Here is a 20649-nt window from a genome sequence, read left to right as displayed (position 1 = left end):
TTAAAGGTTGTGGACCACGTGGACCATATCCTTGTCCTTGGAAAGGAATTTCTCCACAAGGCAAGAAAAGGTTGGGTTAGCTATAAAATAGGTGTTCTTGAGGGAGAGAAGAGAGAAAGGAAAAGCATGGATCATATGGCGATGGCGCCCATGAGCTTCTTCTGGCACATCAAATTCACGCTCCTCTTCCCCGGCTGGGTGCCCGACACTCCACTCCTCTACGCGCTCACGCTCATCTTCGCCGTGGTGTTCGCGATTGCCCACGAATGGATCGCCGCCAAGCGCTCGACCATCCTCGCCCCCTCGCCCTCGCCCAACGCCTATTCCGCGCCGGATTTGGAGAAGGGAGCCAGCAGCGACGAGGATCCGGCCAGAAATCCTCCCAAGTCTATCGTGGCGATCGTGCTCGCGGTGGTGATCCACGGCGCCTATGTGATCACGAGCTACTTGCTGATGATGATGGTGATGACTTTCAACGCTGGGATCTTCATCGCGGTCATGGTAGGATTGTGTATCGGATTCCTTTTCTTCAAGCTTCTGCCAAATCGACCCAGGATTTCTTCCACCGCGCCCGGATCCTCTGTTTAGCTGTTTAGAGGGAAAAGTTATATTTGTAAAGCTCCTATCATCAATCAATGGTTGCTTTAATTTATCCTGGCCGTTGGGTAAATTCCCAGAGATTCCGAATCGACGGTGCCGCGCCGCGCGGCTCCTACTGTGTATGGCGGAAAGGGAGAGGTTTTATTTTCTCGCTTTGATTTGTGGCCGAGGGCTCGGCGGCACGGCACGGCGCGCTAGAGGTGAGTGACGATTTTGCGGCACGGCCGTGGCGCGGGAATGATAATCCGTGCTCGCGCTTGCTTGCTAGCATCTTGGGGCGCGATTCGAGCTGATTGAGTGGCGGATTAGGGTTTACGCGCTCGGGGAGCCCGGATTTCGTCCACTCGCAGGTAGAGTTCTCCCTCTAAGGATCCGAGGAATCACACCATTTTCTTGCTTTGGCAGTGATCGCTCCAAACAGACATTCACAAAGAGCTACTCAGGTAAGCGGTTGGTTACTTTAAGTGAGTTTTGGTGTTGATACGTGTGTTTTCTCTCGTTTTGGTTCTCTTATTAGTGTCATGTCTCGTCACGCTGACTCGGATGATTCGTCCAACGAGGGCAGTGGGACTGACTCGGAGGAGGACCAGAAGCCCGACGAGATGTCGTCCCGCTCGGAGGGTTCGTCCGAGTCCGACTCTGGGGACGAGACCGAGGAGACCGAATCGCGGTACATGGTCCAGAAGAATGATCCTGGCGACAAGAGAACTCGCGAGGATCTAGCCGCTGTGGAGCCGGCGGCCAAGAAGTTGAAAACTCTGGGAGGAGGAGGAGTGAGGCCGACTATACCCACGAAGTGTGACTCCCAGATTAAAACTCTGCCGGCGAACAGGACCGTGGCGACTGCGAAGACTCCTCCCGTCAAGAAGCCCGTGGATCCACTGCCCAAGAAGCCGGGAGAAGCGCAGGCCAAGAAGAAAGAGCCAGAGAAGGAGCCAACGCCGAAAAAGACTCCACAGAATTGGTCGAGCGAGGACGAGATCGAGCTCATTTCCCGGATCTTGAGCGACATGAAGACGGGGATCCGACCACCCAAACGAGGCTCCCGGGGTGACAACTATCACTACTGGGGTGATCTTCTCGAGGCTTGCCGGAGTAAGTTCATCACGGACTGGTCCAAGGAGCAGCTCTACGACAAGTACAGGCGGATAAAGATGCGGTACGACGAGATGGTTAAGAAGGAGAGGAGCGAGGGGATTACTGCTTTGAAGTTCAAGAATCCGGGAGAAGAGAAGGTGTACAAGCTCTGGAAGGAGATATACGACATGCAGGAGCAGGAGGAGTCAGAGCCACCATCGGCTGTGAAGCCAGACGCGAACAAGAAGACGAGAACTCCGCCACCTCTCAAGAGCAGCGAAGATGACACCAAGAAAGACGTTGCGTCCACGTCCAAGAAGCCGAAGCCTCCTGCTGCTGCTGCAAGGCAAGAGCCAAAGCAGAACGGGAGCGTCGGCGAGCAACGACAGCAGCAGCAGCAGCCGCAGAGCCCGCCGCCGCCCCAAGCCGAGAGGAATCTCACGGTGGCGGCTATGAACGAGCTGCAAAAGAAGAGCAACGCGGCTCTCTCGGAGATGCAAGGCAAGATCGACGAGATCATGAACGACTTCCATGCGAGGAGCCAGGGGATGGTCCAGGAGGCAGTGAAAGGTGCCGGGGGGAAAGCGGAGTGGCTTAACGAGTGGCTGACTTTCTCCATGGCCCGGGGCAGCGCCACTCCCTTTTTTGGCATGGAGATGCTGGGAGGCATTGGAACGGGATGGATTGGAGGCCCGTGGGATGGATCGAGCCCGGCTGCCATGAAACTCAAGGAACACTGGCTCAAGCAACAGGAGGACGAGCTTAGAGTGATGGAGCAGCGAGTTCGGCTGTTGCAGGATCTATGCCGCCACCAGCAGGAGCTGCTCAAGGCACGGGGTCACTAGATTTCGCGCGAGAAAAAATTCGTGGAGCAAAGACAAGAAGAAAGAGGTAACACAGATTCTGTTATATTTATTTTTCCTTCTTTCGTAGCTTTAGGAAGGACAGGCATGGTGTGTGATTCTTTGTTTTTTTTTTTCTTCCTTTTAATGTTGTTTCAAGCATGTTTCAGTTTCGTAGATGGTCTCTAGCGTCGTGCCGAGGAGCAAGCTGATCGAAAGTATTCGGTCGTGCAAGGAGGGCGTGGAAGCCAAGAAGCTCCACGACCAGGTTCTCGCCAGTGGCTTCTCCCAGGTTCGCTTCTTTGGGAACCTCTTGATTCACATGTACGGCAGGCTGGGAGAACTCGTCCAGGCACGTTCGATCTTCGACAGCATCCGTGATCCCTGTGTCTACTCTTGGGGGAGTATAACTTCGGCTTACATTTCCAATGGCCAGCTCCAGGAGGCCAGGAAGATCTTCGCCAGAGCACCGCTCAAGAACTTGGTCAGCTGGACGAGCATGGTCCAGGGGAATGCCAGGCACGGAGACATGGAGGAGGCCAAGAGGCTGTTCGAGAGGATGCCCGAGTGGGATATCGTGCTGTGGGGGGTGATGTTGGCGGGGTATGCCCAGAGGGGGTATATGGACCAGGCGGAGTTTTTCTTCGAAGAGATGCCGGAGAGGAACTCGGTGGCTTGGAACATCATGGTGGCTGGCTACGCGCAGAATGATCTCCTGGAGAAGGCCAAGGCTCTCTTCGATCGGATGCCCGAGTGGGACGTTGTCTCGTGCTCGACGATACTCCAGGTGTTTGCCGAGAATGGCCAGTTTGTGGAGGCCAAGAGGACGTTTGATAGCTCACCCGAGAGGAACGTTTTCTCCTGGACGGAGATGCTGGGGGCTCTCGCAAACCAGGGGAAAGTTGACGAGGCCCAGGAGGTTTTCCACCGGATGCCGCAGTGGAACGTTGTGACGCTCAACTCGATGCTGGCAGCGAATGCGCAGAATGGGTATCTGGATCAGGCCAAGGCAGTGTTCGATCGGATGCAAGAGAGGACAGCCGTCTCGTGGAACTCGATGATCACGGCCTACGGTCAGAACGGCTGCATCGACATGGCTCGAGAGACTTTCGACAATCTCCCAGGCAGGAACGACGCGTCGTGGTCAGGCTTGATCGCGGCTTTCGCGCAGAACGGGCTTCTGGACGAAGCCAACCGGGTTTTCGAGAGGATGCCGCAGTGGACTTCCATCGCCTGGAACGCGATCGCGGCAGGGACTGCGCAAAACGGCAGGGTGGAAGCGGCGATGGATCTCTTTGGCAAGATGGCCGGGAAGAACTCGGTGTCGTGGAACTCGATGATCGCGGGAAACACTCACAATGGGCAGCTCGAGCAGGCAAAGTCGATGTTTGACAAGATGCCGCAGCGAACGATGCTCTCGTGGAACTCCATGGTGGCGGGGTTTGCTCACTTTGGACAGGGACGAGAGGCGCTAGAGCTCTTCCACGCCATGGCTTTGGAAGGGATCAAACAGGACGAGATCGCCTTCGTTAACGTTCTCGTCGCGTGTAGCCGGATTGGGTGTGTGGATCGAGGGTGGCAGTACTTCGAGTCGATCACCCGCGACCACGGGTTGAATCTCACGGCCGATCACTGCGGTTGCATGGTGGACGTGCTTGCGAGGGCCGGGAAGCTGGAGGATGCCGAGGAGATGCTGGGCAAGATGCCGCGGACGAGGAGCGAGGGGGCGTGGGGGAGCTTGCTGGGGGCTTGTCGGACGCACTGGGATCTAAGCACTGCGTCGCGGGCAGCGCAGGAGTTTGCGTGGTTGAAACCCGAGAGAGCTTTCTCGTATATCATGCTCGCAAATGTTTGCTCTTCGGAATCAAAAGGTGGCAGAGGTTTCGCTTAATGTACTATTATCTTAGCACGGCTTGATTGAATGATCACAAAAGTATTTCTAGGATCATGACTTTGAATAAAGCTTTTTGACTTTATGATTTCTGTGTGACTTATTTCTTTCCACTTAGTAAAGTTTCAAAGCCTTTTACCATTGTAAATATAAACTTTATTTAAATTAGCATCTGTTATTATACAATATACACCTTTAGACCAGGGTATATGCATGTTTAGGCAGACGCATAGTGGCCACGGCCTCTAGAGGGGTTTTAAGCTGACAAGCTCCAGTGGGAGTTTCTTCCATGGATGGCACTGTCCCTGGAACGTAGCTCCAGTCAAAACCATGCACAAGGTTTGCCACTAGAAAGTGTACTGTTCTCAATCCCAGTGGCATCCCAGGGCACTTCCGGCGTCCACAGCCAAATGGGAGGAGATTAAAATCCTGGACGCCTTTAACGTCAGTAGAGCCCACGAAGCGCTCTGGGAGAAACTCGGTGGGGTTCTCCCACACGCTGGGATCCATTCCCAGAGCCCATGCATGTAGGAGTAGCGTTGTTCCTTTGGGGATATCGTAGCCTCCAATCTTGGTGTCTTGGCTCGCAATGCGGGGGCTCAAGAGTATACCGGCAGGATATCGGCGGAACGTTTCCTTGATGATCATTTGGAAATACTCGAGCTTTGGAAGATCGGACTCTTGGACCATCCTAGAGTCTCCCACAACTTGTTGGAGCTCCTCTTGAGCCTTTCTCATGACTCGGGGATTCTCCATCATCGCAGCCAGCATCCACTCGCATATAATTCTCGTCGCATCAGTTCCAGCAGAGATCATCTCCTATATTGATTAAACTTCAGTACTTCAGCATAAAGAGATTCTATTTACTTACAATCAGATTTGCTTTCACTTGAGTTTCCTTCTCTGGTCCGTAAAACTGGAGCATAATATCGAGGAAATCCTTGTTCTCTCGTGTGCTATGCTTGTGCTCCTCAACAATTTTCTGTATAAATCTGTCTTGACTGGCATGAACTTGCTTGTAGTAAGGAAGCTCCCAATCCATCCATCTTAAATACCAAGGAACAAAATTACTGAAAGAGGGCTTGAATATGAAATCCAGTACTTGCATAGCCACCTCCTTGAATTCTACAGTTTCTGGATCCATTGGACCATTGTGATATTCAAAATATCTCTTACTTATCAGATTCTGGGTTATAGTGTTGAATATAAACGTGGATATGATACTCCTCACATTTACACTATCAGATTTAAGTACAAGTGCATCAAGTAGACTAGCGAGTTCCTTGCTTCTCATCCAGGAAAATGAATCAATAGCCTTAGTAGTCAATAATTCCATTGTACACAGCTTCCGGGAATTTTTATAATCTTCGCCATATGGACAAGTTCCTAATCCCATAAAATTGTAGCCAATGTATTCACCCGCAACTAAGTAAGGCTTTGAAGAGAAATTATTATCTTGTGTAGTGAATAACTCTCTCATCAAACTTGAGCTTGAAATGAGAGCAGTAGGAACCATCCCAAACCTTAAGGACACAATGGGCCCATATTTGTCAGAGAGTGCTTGAAACACTTTGTGCTGGGGTTTCCCTCCAGTAAATAAGTGAAGATGGCCAATCAGAGGAAATCCCCATGGGCCCGGTGGAAGATTCAAACGAAATTTAGCACTAGAGTTCCATAAAAATAATAGAATTAAGAGGCAGCCAGCAGTAATAGTGACAAGATCCATTTTTAATTTTGAAGGGCATGGAGACCTCCTTTTAAGCTTGAACAAAAAGCAATGTCACCTACTCCTCAAGGAAAGATAAGATGTTAGTTGACAATTTGTATCTATGTAGATAAGGTACTAGAAGCATGCCATAAGTCACACCTACTAGTCAAAACATTTAAATCTCTTAGTCACTTAATACCGAGTGTTTTGCCTATAAATCTTTATAGATGGCAAAAATGCTTAGACAAGACAAACATGTGGAGGAAATCTCATTTAGTAACAAGAAACTTAATTATAGCCAAGTAAAACTATTTAGGGAGTTTGTGCTATCTCCCTATGACAAGTTTTTGCTTAATGCTTTTGGGTTACTTGCCTGAGCATCAGGCAAGTGATAAGTACATAAATAGACAATACTAAGTAAATAATAGACGCCAAAGTTGTGAAAGAAATTCCACAACTTAGGCCATAAAGTCTAACATACGATATGCTTATAGATGTCGTAAAACCATTGCCTATAAACACAACTAATGAGGTGAGTTTATGCCAAGAAGATCATAGCTAAAAAACTCAATGGGATGAAGAAGATGAAGTTACAAAAGAGGATCTAGATGAATTGAAGGAGTATAGGCTAAAGTTTCTCCAGTCCACCTACGCATCCAATAGTGACACACCCTTGGCTGATCAGTCTAGCGAGATGAGGCAGCTGTAGCAGTAATAGATGCTGCAGCAACACTACAAGGTCAAGGCTAGTCACGTCTTTGCTCACAAGATCACAAGTCAGTCGAGTGAGTTAGCAATTCGAAGCTTTATGAAAGAGCTCGCTCAACATATCAAGGGAGGAGGCAAATAGCTAGTTGATGAGCCAATGCAACCCTTAAAAGATGAAGAAACAGCAAAATACCACATGTAGGTCTTGAGCTACCTCAAGACAATCACCAAAAAAGTGGATAAAGTCATAAGTAAATAGAATTATCAATGCCACATAATCTAAGAACTCAAGAGTGCAATTTTAGCTTCCACATCCACATCCACTGATGTAAAGTGCATTAGCTACCAGGATAAACGCATCACAATGCTCAACCAAAAAAATTAGATTATATGTCAGGAACTTAATAATCTACGCCAAAGCGTTGAGCTTGTTACTATGAAGACCAAGCTCAGTAACCTGGAGCAAGATTTGGAGAATTCAACTGCATGAGGACAGACAATATCTTTATCATAGGGAATAATAAAGATGTAAATGTTTTATCTTGTATATCATCCCAGGTAGAGCAAAAGAAAAAAGCTTAGATGAAATTTAGTTACATCTAAGCTTAAGAAAGATTTAACCTAGGCAACACTTGTCATAAATAAACGTGAAGTAATTAGGAATAATTATAAAATCATGTAATATATAAGTAACACTTAGATGTGCTAGAAAATAACCCCCACTCACTGTCAATACAAATTTGTATTGAATTAACCATTTTTTCTCCTGCCTATGACTATTTGTGCAAAGTAGGGTTAAGAGAGTGATATATATTTATCCTTACTTACACTTTTGAGGTTTGAAGCTGAGTTCTTTTTTATTCTCTTCTCATTCTTTTTTTCTTTCCTATGTTTTTATCTCTATTTATTTATCACTATTTTGCAAGCAAAGGCAAGAACGTAAGTACAAGTAAAAAAAGCCTTACTCAGAATAATAGAAAACTTCTTTTTATAATAATTAGTTGAGAAAATAAACATTAAATGAACTGGTGCTAAATAAACCTCTTGATGGGTCATTGACTTATTTATGCAAAAACTTTCCACTACTCACAAAAATTTGTATTTTCTAGAAGAATCTTTATGTCAAGACCTTCCATTATAATAGCACCAACAGGATGGCGTTGATGCCAACACCTCCATCTAGGAAATGGAGGATGCTAATCTACAGAACACCAATAACGCTAATATGTGTGGCCAATCTTATTATACACCCAATAATAGATATCACAACCATGACTGTGTCCTTTTCTTTGTCCTTGAACACGGGCAACGACAACATCAACCTTCATTGGAACACAGAAAGTGAAACTAAAGTACATGCAATAACAAGTGGGAAAGATGATGTATCATAGTGTTATACCAGTTGAAAAACATCATCAACAATTGCTAAAGCAAGTGCATGCATAAGTTTTACAAGATTTTGACAAAGCATTAGCCACAACATTCCTAACTTGATCTGTTCTGATATATTTAGCTCTACATGAAAAAAAAAAGATTTAGAAGTAAATATTAAATTGCATAACTGACTTGGACAACCTCTGATGGAGATAATGCAATCACTGAAAGGCATCATCATAATCATTAGCATGTCCAAATGTGTATTTAAAAACATCTGAGAGAAGACTCTAATTCACATGAGTGGTTGCACTTAAACTATTATATAATACCGTTCCTTGGAAATATGTGGAAAACTTGTGTAAATGCCAAGCATTATCCCATGAATAATAGTTGGTAATCACCATAAAATGATCGAATTAATAGTACATATTATCCCTAGAAATCCTATAAAGGAACTTTGGTCAGATGTCGGAGTTGGCAACAAGAGTATAAGTCGCACTATGCATGCAACTATCAATTGAGTTTAATTGTTTAGTTACAACCTTATAACATTGAATAATTATACCAATTGTTATTCCATAGTTAAAGAAGGAGAAGGTAGTTACTCTCTATGAAGATGAATAAAAAGAAGATGAAAATTTGCAAAAACTACAAAAATAAGAGAAATTTAGATGATACAAAAGCTAGTAAATAAAAATGCATAAATTTAAGAATTTAGGGATAGTTGAAGACGTCACTCATTTTCACCAATGTAATTGCATAGAATATAAAAATATGCATATTCAATTAGCTCAAAAACCTTAATTTATATACAGGAGCAAGAGGTCCAGATTAAAACTAATCCAATGGTTACTAAAATCCCATTATGCTAAAAATAGTATACAGCATTGTAGTTATATACTTGGACCTCACAATATGTTTTAAATGCTTTTGTGACCAATAAATAATATAGTATTGTAATTAGCTATAATATATAAAAATTTAAAATCCATCAAACTTTTTAAAAATTTAGTAGCTAAATTTATTGTAGCAAATCATAAATATTTTTTTATTTTAATTAAACTATGGAATTATTCATGTTACTTGGTAGCCTATAAAACACTAAAGTGTCTAGCAAACTTGTATGGTAGTGAATATACCTATAATATGCTTGGATATTGCAGGATATTCTACCATTTAACAGTTGTTATTCATTGAGATTAATCTTGTACTTATAATTTATAAACATGTTTATCGTTTATAAACTTTCTTAAACCCTTTTTAGTATATTCTTTTTATTCTATCATCTAATGGTTGATATGCAATAAGATTAATCTTGTGACAAACATGATTATAATTATAAACTTTATTTGATAAATTGGATTAATAAGTACCATTAAGCAAACCAAGCATTGCTATATGCAACATGTAGCAATTTTTTTAATATAAGGATTCACAACTTAAATCTTAAGTTAAATATGATATATTTTTGAATGTAATTATGTGTAATGAATTTGTATTGAAGCTTTGTGATTACATTATTAAATGCATTTAGTAGTAATCTGAGATTTTGCTAGACATGATGACAACTGAATTCATGATGACAACTTTAATAAGTACCCAATACCATTATTTAACTGCTAAAATTTTAATTTAACTTAGTTTCTGATCTTAAAAAGGAATTACATGCTATGCTATATAAATAGCAGTACAGAAAAAGTAAATAGCTCTTACTTTGCTTCTTCTACAACATTAACATTGTTTTGATATCTAGAAGATCCTAGCAAACACCTCCAATCTGTAATATCTGGAGTGTAGGGCATATTCTTCACAAGCTCCTCTGCTTCTACTAAATGCCCAGCCCTACCAAGCAAATCTGTCATGCACGAGTAAATCTGTCTATTTGGTTTTACATCCTGATCATTAATCATGTATACAAAGCATTTTACACCAACTAAGACACTTCCGGAGTGGCTACAAGCAATGAGAATTGAAATAAAAGAGCTCTCAGTTAATCTAGTGCCTTCCAAATCCATAGACTTAGCCAAAGTCAAGCTTTTTTGCAAATACCCAGCTTGAGCATATATAGCAAGCATGGCATTCCAAGAAATACCATCTTGTTCTGGCATTGTATCTAAGGTCTTCCTGGCTTTTTTGAGTAGTCCTCTTTGGCCATATGCTGTGAGCATGCTTGTCCATGAAAGCATATCATGCTCCTCCATTGAGTCAAACACAAGTTTTGCTTCTTCAAGGAATCCATGTTGGGAATAGGCAGCTAGAATTGAATTCCAAGTGATCAAGTTTTTCTCAGGCATGTTCTCAAATAAACACTTTGCTTCATCCATATGCCCTCTTTGAGCATAAGCTGTGATCAGAGCTGTCCATGACACTACATCATGCACTGGCATCATCTCAAACAAGATCTTTGCATTCTCAATTTTATCCTGTTTGACATAAGCAGCCATCATTCCATTCCAGCTTATAGTGTTCCTATCTTCCATCCCCTCAAATAATTTCTTAGCATCTTCAACATGCCCATTTTGGGCATATGCTGTAAGCATTGCATTCCAAGATATGACATTCTTTTCTTCCATGCTATAAAAAATACTCTTAGATTTTTCCAAATCACCTTTTTGAGCATAAGCCGAGAGGAGAATATTACAAGATACAGAATCATGGCGTGGCATCCTGGAAAACATTTCTTCTGCTGATGAAAGATGCCCATTATAAGTATATGCCACTAGCATGGCATTCCACGTCACTATATTCCTCTCAGGCATATCATAGAAAAGATTTTGGGCTTCTGTCAAAAGGCCTTTGTGGGCATAAAGAAAGAGCATTGAGTTTAATGTGACAATGTCATGGACTGGCTGCTTGTGGAACAATCTTATAGACTCCCGAAGATGCCCTCTCTGAGAATATCCTGACAGCATTGCGTTCCATGCAACTAGATTCCTCAGTGGCATGGAATCAAACAAGGCTTGAGCTTCAGGAAGAAGCTCGGCTTGGGAATATGCCACCAACATGGTTGTGCTTGAAACCATACTATGCTCTGGCATCATAAGATAAATCAACTTTGCACTCTCCAGATGCCCGTTTTGCGCATATGCTGCAAGCATGGTGTTCCAAGTTATAAGATTTCTATTTTGCATGCCATCAAAAATGTTTCTAGCTTCTTCAACTTTCCCGTTTTTTGCATAGATCGTGATCATAGTTGTGAATGTAAAAATATCTCTCTCTGGGAACTTATCAAAGAGAGTCACAGCTTCGACAAGATACCCTTTCAAGGAATATGCAGCAAGCATTGCATTCAAAACTATAAGATTCCAAAGCGGCATTTGATCAAAGAGCTGTCTAGCGTAATTCAAGTTCCCAGACCGAACAAACGCATTGATCATATGTGCATAGGAAAAAATATCTTTGTTGCTAATGGCCAGAAAGACCGAATGAGCAAGATCAAAGCTCCCACATCGATCATACATTTGTATGATCATGTTATGGACGTGGGTACCATTGCCCATCACAAGGTCTTTGCTGAAGCTTACTTGGGCATGGATGCGTTTCGCTTGGGGTAGCGTCTTGCAAGACCGAATTATCTCAAGACTCAGTCCCCCAAGTTGTTGGCAAATGCCCAAACCGGGCATTTTGGTGGAATCTAAAAACTATTTACAAAATTATGGTCCACGACTTCTATATCTACACCAGTCATTAATATTATTGCTAATTACTATTTTAGCATATCCAGAATAAAGTTTATTGAAGTCTTCTAGCGCACGTGATGCTTGCTGTGGCGGTTGAAAGGAAATTCAAATAACTAACCATTTGTTATCTTAAATCATATTAACTTAACATAATTATGATTAAGGGAAAAAGAGGCACTTTAGGGTTTATCATAAAAGTACCTAGTGAGATTCTTTACAGGGAGAGCAAAGCGAGCGTCGGTGCTAGTGGCTTTAAATGGGCGCCAGGCGTACGGCATTGTCTCTGTCGCGAGTCGCTACTTGATCCGATCGTAGGTTGCCGCCCCAGATCATCGCTTTCATCCATTGCCGCGTGCGAGCGCCGCTGTAAAATCGTTTCTTGGAGCCAGCCAGGTAACACGAGCTCCTCTCTAGATCGTCTCTCTTTCTCCAGGGTTTTGCCAGAGATTCCTGGCTCTCAGATCTCCGGTGATGCGTATTTCGGGGGATTGAATCGCTCGTCGTGTGTTCTTGCGCAGATGGCCAAAGATCTGGGTGCGTCGTCCCCGAAATATCACCAGATCGTGGACAAGAAGCGCAGCTACACGCGTTTCTTGCTCACGGCGCTATGCTGCCTCGCCTTCTACCTCATCGGCGCCTGGCAGAACAGCTCCAAGGTCCACATTGATTCCACCACCGTCTCCTACTCTACCGGATGCGGCGCGCTGGATTTCCAGGCTCACCACTCGGCATCGGCAACGGCAGCGTCGAAAATCTCTTCGTCTTCCGCCCTGGATCCCTCCACCGCTCCAGTCCCAGCCTGCGACATGGGATTCAGCGAGCACACGCCCTGCCAGGATGCCAAGCGCTCGCTCCAGTTCGATCGAGCGCGGCTGGTGTATCGAGAGAGGCACTGCCCGCCCGACAGCGAGAAGCTCCAGTGCTTGATTCCAGCTCCGGTGGGCTACAAGAATCCTTTCTCGTGGCCCAAGAGCCGGGACTACGCATGGTTTGCCAATGTTCCTCACAAGGAACTTACGGTGGAGAAGGCCATCCAGAACTGGATCCAGTACGAGGGCGATAGGTTCTTCTTTCCAGGTGGTGGAACCATGTTTCCTCGCGGTGCCGATGCCTACATTGACGATATCAACTCCATTCTTCCGCTCACGGATGGGACCATTCGAACAGCTCTTGACACTGGCTGTGGTGTAAGTGTTCTAGTTTCTTTTTTGGTTTGATCCTCTTGTTTTGACTTTGTGTTGTTCGATCCAGGTTGCTAGCTGGGGAGCTTATCTCCTCAAGAGAGGGATACTCACAATGTCGTTTGCTCCGAGGGACACTCACGAAGGCCAAGTTCAGTTTGCTTTAGAGCGAGGAATTCCTGCGATGATCGGCATCATGGCTTCTCAGAGGTTGCCTTATCCCGCGAGAGCATTCGACATGGCTCACTGTTCTCGATGTCTCATTCCTTGGACTGCTTATGGTAAGTTTTAGTTGATACTTCTTTTTCTTCCAAAGATAAGATATATTACAACACCATTCCAGATGGCCTCTACTTGATCGAGGTTGACCGTGTTCTTCGTCCCGGTGGCTACTGGATCCTGTCTGGGCCTCCTGTCAACTGGAAGCTGCACTGGAAAAGCTGGCAGAGGACCAAAGAGGACCTGAGTGGGGAGATGACCGCGATCGAGAATATGGCGAAGAGCTTGTGCTGGAAAAAAATTGCAGAGAAAGGGAACCTTGCAATCTGGCAGAAACCGAAAGATCACACCGACTGCTCCAATGGTCCCGAGTTCTGTGACAAAGAGCAGGATCCTGATCTTGCCTGGTACGTAAGATTTTAAGTGTCAAGCCGCTCGTGAGAACTGCGCTTCTTTGTTTCAGGTACAAGCCTATGGAGGCATGCATTTCGAAACTCCCGGAAGCTGACCAAAGCGAAGATCTACCAAGGTGGCCCTCTCGGCTAACCACGACACCATCACGAATCTCCAGCGGCTCACTATCCAGTGAAGACAGCTTCAACGCCGATACTCAACTCTGGTCGCAGAGAGCCTCGTACTACAAGAAGACGGTGCTACCAGTGCTTTCTTCGGGAAGGTACCGTAACATCATGGACATGAACTCCGGCCTTGGAGGATTCGCGGCGGCACTTTCAATGAACAGCAAAATGTGGGTGATGAACGTAGTCCCCCACCACCACCAGCACAAAACTCTGGGAGTCGTCTACGAGCGGGGCCTCATCGGCGTCTACCACGACTGGTGCGAGGCATTCTCGACGTATCCCAGGACTTACGACTTGATCCACGCTGATAACGTCTTCAGCCTCTACAAGGACCGGTGAGTTGATTGCTCGGTTTTAACTTAATATGTTCTAACGTGGCTGCTTGTGTTATTAGATGCGAGATGAAAGACATCCTGATCGAGATGGACAGGATCTTACGTCCCGAAGGAGCCGTGATCGTCCGGGACCAAGTCGACACTCTCAACCGAGTGAAGCGGATCATGACCAGCATCCGGTGGCAGAGCAAAATGTACGACCACGAGAGCGGGCCTTTCAACACCGAGAAGGTCCTGGTCGCAGTGAAAACTTACTGGGTAGGAAGTTCCAATTCGACTCTCTAGCCTTCGGTGAGCCTGCTCGTATTTTTGTTCTGGTTCCCTGCTGGCTTGTCAACTCATTTTTTTCTTACGTGATCTAAGAAGTTCCTTTTCCGTTTTACGTCTCCTCGGCTTCGCAAAACCTCGCCTTTCGTCGCTGCACAATCTTCACAGGTTGCTCCCTCTCCCGGATTGTGGGAAACAGGCTCCGGCACTGGATCCGGGCCCCATTCACCAGTACCCAAGTCACGAACGAGACGCTCGCGCAGAGAGACATCTTCCACAGCCACCCGGGTCCCGGCTGCCGGTTGTTTTCTACTTCCTCGTCCTTCGATCCTTTGGCCGCGGCTGCCTGTTGCTCGATCACTTTCCTTATTTCTAACTGCACCTTGTCTTCAAGGCTAGCTTTCTCTTCCTCGGACAGAGCTTCGTGAAGATCCACCGAAGAAGAAGAAGACTCCAACACTGTGGTGGAGTTGGAGTTCGAGTTCGAGTTTTCAGTGGCCACTGCCTGCTGCTGCTGCTTGCTCGCGAAACTCTCGATCTGTTCCTTGGTGGTCCGTTCCCAGTTGCTGGAAGATGAGGAAGACGCTCCAGCGTGGTGAGGAGAGATCCTCTCCGGCGCCTCCGGCGATGATCGGTACGTAGGAGCTTGAGTTTGCTCCTCCTCGTCGTCTAACCGTGCGAGGCTTTTGTAGGCACTGTCGAGCCAAGCAGGCATTTCCGGAGAAAAGCTCTGCTCCATCACCTCAGCCTGGTTCATCGTCGATGATTCGAGCTGGCACCTCGTTCCACTCGAGAACATCATCCTGGGAGGAAGAAGGAGCTCTTCTTCCTCCACCGTTGGGAAAGCCATTGGAGCCTTGCCTCGCCTCTCGCCATTCTCTTCTGGAGCCTTTCCTTTCTTCCTTCGCAGCTCTCTCTCCTCGATCTTGCTCAAGACACCATCTTCTCTCCTTCCCTGTTCTTCCATCTCATCCTCTCGCCTCCCCGTTTCTACAAACTCTCCTCCTCTATCCAAAGCTCCTCCTCCATCTCCTCCACCGCCACCATCTAAACCCCGATCTTCATCCAGAAACCATTCCACCTCCTCTATGTCCGAGATAAACTTGTTCTTGCTGGCAATTGGTGACGCACAACTGATCATATTCTTTGGACTGGGTCGATCGCTGCTACTGCTACTGTTCTTCCCGGCGCTGGAGTTCACGCCCAAGATCTGCTCCAGATTCTTGCTAGAAGTGATCTCCGGCTCCAAGAACGAGCCTTTGATGAGATACGTCCTCGGTGTCTCGGACTCCATCTCCTTTGCCGGATAGATCTTCTCGCACTTTTCCATCTCTTTCGCTGGAAGGATCGTCTCGCACTTCGGGCTGGGCGATTGGGAAGCGCACCTGGGAGTGGTGCCGCCGCTCCGGGAGCTCTCCCTGGCGGTGGCGCATCGGGATTTGGCCTTGCCGCCCGCCGCCGCGATCAATTTCGCCGCCTCGCTCTTGCTATTGCGGAGCTCGCTCGTCCCCAGTGAAAGGATTGGATCGTCGCTACCTGCGGTGTAGAGATTGGCGCCGGATTCCGGGTGCTTGCTCCTCATTGGATCGATCGACGAGAAGAATGTGACGCGGACGCGAATTTCCCCTTGTTCCTAGCAAAAAACCCTAGAAGTGTGTAAGCCCTATCAACAAGCGCGCCCCTTGAACCTGGGCCATGCAAAAGTGGACGGCGCGGATGTTGCCACGCAGGCAGCTCCAACGGCTTCGTTTTTACAAACACTTTTTTACGTGTAGCTTGATTGATTTTCCGTATATAACAAACCAATCAAATGGAGCTAAATTATTTAGTTGACATGTGGCGGATGATGAACACGTAACGTATTTTCCTACTTTCCTGTGTGTGGGTGTCCAAACCATGTGAAATCGCTTGATGGATTTGAAAACCTCGATGTTGTGCCATCAGTCTTTATGTGGAACACAAAAACACATCCTTGCAATCTTTCTTTCCATCGCTTTGGGAAGCTTGGGTACTTTCATTTTCGACCATTCATTCCTGTGATGCAATATTTGGCAGTATAGTTCATACTTCTTTAAGCTCGCTTCATTAATCGCGTACCAGAAAGTTTGTCCCTAATCCCGGGTTTTGAAGATCCAGGTAACCGTGCGTTTGGTTTGCTAACTCAATGGTCTAGGCCTTCCCTAAATGGCGTCATAGCAATTGATGTTGTAGACAATGACTCTGATATGAGAGAGAGAAACAAGAATAGAAGCGTGAGTATGTTATCACAAACCATTCGATCTCAAAACCTGTAGAAGAAAAGAAAAGAAAGTGATCCCATGGCTGGAATTTTCGTGATAAATCTTAACTGTTAGATTAGGATTTTTAGCACTCAGATGCTTACAAACCAAAATCGAAAAAGTTTGAAAGTCAACAGTATTTTGAGACCACGCGGAATGACCCAGTCGCTTGATTGCTATTCATATGACCCCTAGATCGAGCACGAGCTCGAATAGAGAATCCACACTTCAATCAATGCAAACGCAGTGATCGCGCTGGTGGTCTAATCCTCAATTTCTTCCATGGGTTTGAGTGATCGTGGTAGGAATGGCAGCAATCTTCATCTTTTTCCTCTTTTAGTTCTAGTCGCCATTGGAGCTGCCCGAGCTTTCCAGTGCTACCACGTGAATCAGACCACGGCTTACAACAGCGATGATGATCTTGGCGACTACTGGCAATATCCCCTCGACACCGACGGATTGAGCGGGCGCTGGGCGGGCTACTGGTCCAACACGACGTACATCGAATTGGGCGACATCACATTCCAGCTCTGGTTCCTCACTTACGACGCTCGCAACTTCACGCTCTCTCTCGTCGCCATGCGCGAGCCCACCCAGGAGTGGGAACTCTACAGGCCCGTAGTGCTGTGGACCGCCAACCGGGACAGGTACTTTGGAGAGGGCGCGACGCTCGACTTTGGCGCCGATGGAGAGCTCATCGTCCGGGAGAATGGGCTTACGGTGTGGTCGACCGGCACGGCCGGGAAGGGCGTCACGGAGATGTGCATCACCAATCTGGGCAACCTCTTGCTGAGAAACTCCACCGATCATATCATCTGGCAGAGCTTCGATTCTCCATCGGATACATTCCCCATACAGGTGGCGTTCAAGCCCGGGAATCGCCTCGTCAGCTGGGCTTCCCCCAAGGATAGCAGCCAAGGATCGTACAGCCTCGCCATGGAGGAAAATCGCCTCGCCCTCTACTTCAACTCGGAGGTCTACTGGAGTTTCGAGAGTGATGGTGGGGATCCAGGAAGCAGTGACTTGTTTGCAGCAGTGTGCTGGCAGACGAATGGTCTCATGTCGCTCGATCTCCAGCGCAATGCGTCCATGCCGGAGTACCAAGGGTTTCTGTCGGCGGAGTCGTGCCAGAGCTCGGCACCCGTGAAGAGATTCGAGCTGCTTCGTAATACCCAAAACTTCCCGTATGGGACCTTCCTCAAGCTCAACACCATGGGCGATCTCACCGTCTACACCTGGAACACCACGGGCGACTACTGGTACGCTGCGTTTAACCTCTCGAGCAACTTCAGCTGCTTCCTCCCTCAAGCTCAAGAGTGTGGCCAGTACGGGATCTGCAACAAAGGGGACGGCCAATGCTGCCCTAGTTCTCTCGATTACCAGGGTGGTGTTTGCGGTGCTAGGAGGCCTCTGCCGCTTGATCCCAGAAGATGTGAGCCCCATGAGATTGTGCGAATGGAAGGAGTTGACTACTTCTCTACCAACTTTAGCACGGAACTGCCCGTGGTGGACGAAAGCGAGTGCCGTAGGCGATGCGAGGAGAATTGCTCGTGCATGGCTGCGTTTTTCAAGGAGAAATCGTGTTTCCAGACACACGAGCCCATCCAGTCCATGATAACAGGGGAATACACGGGTCTTCTCAAGGTGGCGAAGACTAGTGTGGGAGATTCTGGAAATCAGGCTCTGGTGTATCGGGTGGCTTTGCCGGCGCTGCTGCCAGCATTGGTGTTGCTTGTGGCGCTTCTGGCTTGGATCTGCTGGAAGAAGTCTTTGGAGAAAGCTGGCGGGGAATCAGACAAAGAGGAGGAAGAGCTGGAGATGTCCTTGCGGGATTGCATGCCCAGGAGATTCACTTACAAGGAGCTGGAGCAAATCACTGGGGGTTTTAGCAAGTGTCTGGGACAAGGTGGATACGGAAGTGTTTACCGAGGAAGCCTAGAAGACGGTAACCAGGTTGCCGTCAAGAAGCTCCAGGGCTCAAATCAAAACAGCCGGGATTTCTATGCGGAGGTGGCGAGCCTTGCAAGGACGAATCACTTGAACCTGGTGAAGTTCATTGGATTTTGTGCCGAGGGGCCAAGGAAACGCTTGCTCGTTTATGAGTTCGTGCCAAATGGTTCTCTGGAGAAATGGATCTTTGGCGATGATGGTGGCGATGATAGTTCTTCTCAACAACAGGATGGATCGGGTGGCTTGTCGTGGGACTGCAAGTTCCGGATTGCGGTTGGCACAGCTCAAGGACTGTGTTACTTGCACGAGGAGTGTGCCGATAGAATCATTCACCTGGATCTCAAGCCGGAGAACGTTCTCGTAGACATCGGATTCGTGCCAAAGATTGCCGACTTTGGGCTGTCCAAACTCATGAATCGCGAAGTGACATACCTGCAAATGACAAGCATGCGAGGAACTCCGGGCTATCTTGCTCCGGAATACTTGCAAGTCGGGACAATCACTGAAAAGAGCGACGTTTTTAGCTTTGGGGTATTGCTGCTGGAGATCATCACTGGATGCAGAAACAAGTACATGTCAAGCGATTACCTTAGAAGCTTTTCACTCGGTGGTTTTTCACGCCAGAAAAGTTTCACGAAGTCAATCAGCAAAACACGGAAGAACTTATGTGATGGTGGATCTTCAGGAGGAATTGCTGATAAGTACCAAGCAGCTGGGATGGCGAGATTGAAAGCAGTGGCATATTTGTGCGTGCAAGATGATCCCGACATGCGGCCCTCGATGAGCACGGCTCTGAAAATGATGGAAGGACTGATTGAGCTACCAGAGACGCCACCTCTGTCGAGCTTGCATTTTTTCCTTGGCTATCGATCCAAGGTGAAGCTGCCATCGAGTTCCACGTCCAAGAGCTCCAAGTTTTCATTCAGCTCGGTGGATGAAACTTCAACTTTGATTTTCATTAATTAATGCATTTTCTGTTTATAAATTTTGCCATATTATTGACTAACATATAAATTTACATCACATAACAATATATACTTAGGTTTTTAAATATAGTAATTTAATTGCAATGTGACTGTGACAATAATTGCATTGTCTTTATCAAGGAGCAATTATGCAATTTAATGTTTACTTTTGGAGTCTTTTATTTTGTCTGGAGTTAGAATATTTTGGAGTGGATCAAATTAAATATGTTATAGCCAACACTTTATCAAAATATTATGAGACTTTTGCATATATTTATTTTAGCCACCTTTGATGATGCTCTTTGCCATTTTGGGTTAAAGACTTGCATAAATACAATGCTATAAAATATAATCTCTTTTTATATGTACTTGAGCTCCCCTTTATGAATACATATTAACACTATTGGTGCTTATGTTCAAGGATAAGGACAAGGATATAATTATAGCCATAATATTTGCTAGGACATGATGAAGTTAACTGCACATATTAATGTTGTTGGTATTTTCTGGATTGATGTCTTTATTTCTTAGGTTAACAATGTTTTATTAGTGTTGCTGCAATAGAAGGTTTTAACTTAAAGATTTTTTAAAAAAACTAAAAGTCAAATAAGTGGTGGATCCTTGTGTGAATAAATTAATAGCCCCTCTATTTTTCTTTTAGGAATACTATCAAAAGGTTTACTTTATTAAGTGTTTACTTTCTAAACTTTTTTTTATAACAAAAGGTCTTTATTATTTATTTTGTGTTAACCAATATGGGCTTGAGTCTATCTATGGCAATGTATATATATATCTGTGTGTGTGTGTGTGTGTGTGTGTGTGTATGGCCATTGCCATAGATAATACACAAATATAAATGACAACATGTGGAAACATGTTAAGTAATTGTGTATATATATATATATATATATATATATATATATATATATATATATATATATATATATATATATATATATATATATATATATATATATATATATATATAT

General features: G+C 45.8%; 7 protein-coding genes across 9 annotated transcripts; 5 read left to right on the top strand and 2 right to left on the bottom strand.

The window, feature by feature from the left end:
* Positions 1–141: 141 nt before the first annotated feature.
* On the top strand, positions 142–893 carry LOC112350613 (copper transporter 5-like). The gene is made up of 2 exons (XM_024687086.1): positions 142–501; positions 771–893. Exons 1-2 carry the CDS (start codon positions 142–144, stop codon positions 891–893), a joined length of 483 nt encoding a protein of 160 aa, XP_024542854.1.
* On the top strand, positions 685–2696 carry LOC9635582 (bromodomain-containing protein 4). Of its 2 annotated transcripts, none has more exons than XM_024687186.1 (4): positions 685–800; positions 869–950; positions 1006–1043; positions 1118–2696. In XM_024687186.1, the coding sequence occupies exon 4, from the start codon at positions 1122–1124 to the stop codon at positions 2520–2522; it is 1401 nt and encodes a 466-aa protein (XP_024542954.1). In that variant the 5' UTR covers positions 685–800; positions 869–950; positions 1006–1043; positions 1118–1121; the 3' UTR covers positions 2523–2696. The 2 variants fall into 2 exon arrangements, with proteins under 2 accessions (XP_024542954.1, XP_024542955.1); XM_024687187.1 differs by having other exon boundaries at positions 754–800; positions 910–950.
* LOC9634879 (pentatricopeptide repeat-containing protein At4g02750) lies at positions 2472–4578 on the top strand. Its single transcript, XM_002982095.2, has 2 exons — positions 2472–2568; positions 2690–4578. The coding sequence occupies exon 2, from the start codon at positions 2698–2700 to the stop codon at positions 4408–4410; it is 1713 nt and encodes a 570-aa protein (XP_002982141.2). The 5' UTR covers positions 2472–2568; positions 2690–2697; the 3' UTR covers positions 4411–4578.
* A 27-nt stretch (positions 4579–4605) lies between these two features.
* On the bottom strand, positions 4606–5554 carry LOC9635581 (flavonoid 3'-monooxygenase). Its single transcript, XM_024687085.1, has 2 exons — positions 5282–5554; positions 4606–5184 (listed from the first exon to the last, which is right to left on the bottom strand). Exons 1-2 carry the CDS (start codon positions 5552–5554, stop codon positions 4606–4608), a joined length of 852 nt encoding a protein of 283 aa, XP_024542853.1.
* Positions 5555–9912: 4358 nt separating this feature from the next.
* LOC112350612 (pentatricopeptide repeat-containing protein At4g02750-like) lies at positions 9913–11826 on the bottom strand. The gene is made up of 2 exons (XM_024687084.1): positions 11337–11826; positions 9913–11234 (listed from the first exon to the last, which is right to left on the bottom strand). Exons 1-2 carry the CDS (start codon positions 11824–11826, stop codon positions 9913–9915), a joined length of 1812 nt encoding a protein of 603 aa, XP_024542852.1.
* Positions 11827–12080: 254 nt separating this feature from the next.
* LOC9634878 (probable methyltransferase PMT16) lies at positions 12081–14579 on the top strand. Of its 2 annotated transcripts, none has more exons than XM_024687189.1 (6): positions 12081–12275; positions 12386–13070; positions 13135–13345; positions 13408–13690; positions 13747–14199; positions 14259–14579. In XM_024687189.1, the coding sequence occupies exons 2-6, from the start codon at positions 12402–12404 to the stop codon at positions 14482–14484; spliced, it is 1842 nt and encodes a 613-aa protein (XP_024542957.1). In that variant the 5' UTR covers positions 12081–12275; positions 12386–12401; the 3' UTR covers positions 14485–14579. The 2 variants fall into 2 exon arrangements, with proteins under 2 accessions (XP_024542957.1, XP_024542956.1); XM_024687188.1 differs by having other exon boundaries at positions 12081–12276; positions 12402–13070.
* Positions 14580–17027: 2448 nt separating this feature from the next.
* LOC112350611 (G-type lectin S-receptor-like serine/threonine-protein kinase SD2-5) lies at positions 17028–19661 on the top strand. Its single transcript, XM_024687083.1, has one exon. The coding sequence runs from the start codon at positions 17028–17030 to the stop codon at positions 19659–19661; it is 2634 nt and encodes an 877-aa protein (XP_024542851.1).
* Positions 19662–20649: the final 988 nt, after the last annotated feature.

This window comes from Selaginella moellendorffii, unplaced genomic scaffold (genome assembly GCF_000143415.4).
Source record: "Selaginella moellendorffii unplaced genomic scaffold, v1.0 SELMOscaffold_52, whole genome shotgun sequence".
NCBI classification, from domain to species: domain Eukaryota; kingdom Viridiplantae; phylum Streptophyta; class Lycopodiopsida; order Selaginellales; family Selaginellaceae; genus Selaginella; species Selaginella moellendorffii.
This window is presented reverse-complemented; position numbering and strand designations above follow the sequence as displayed.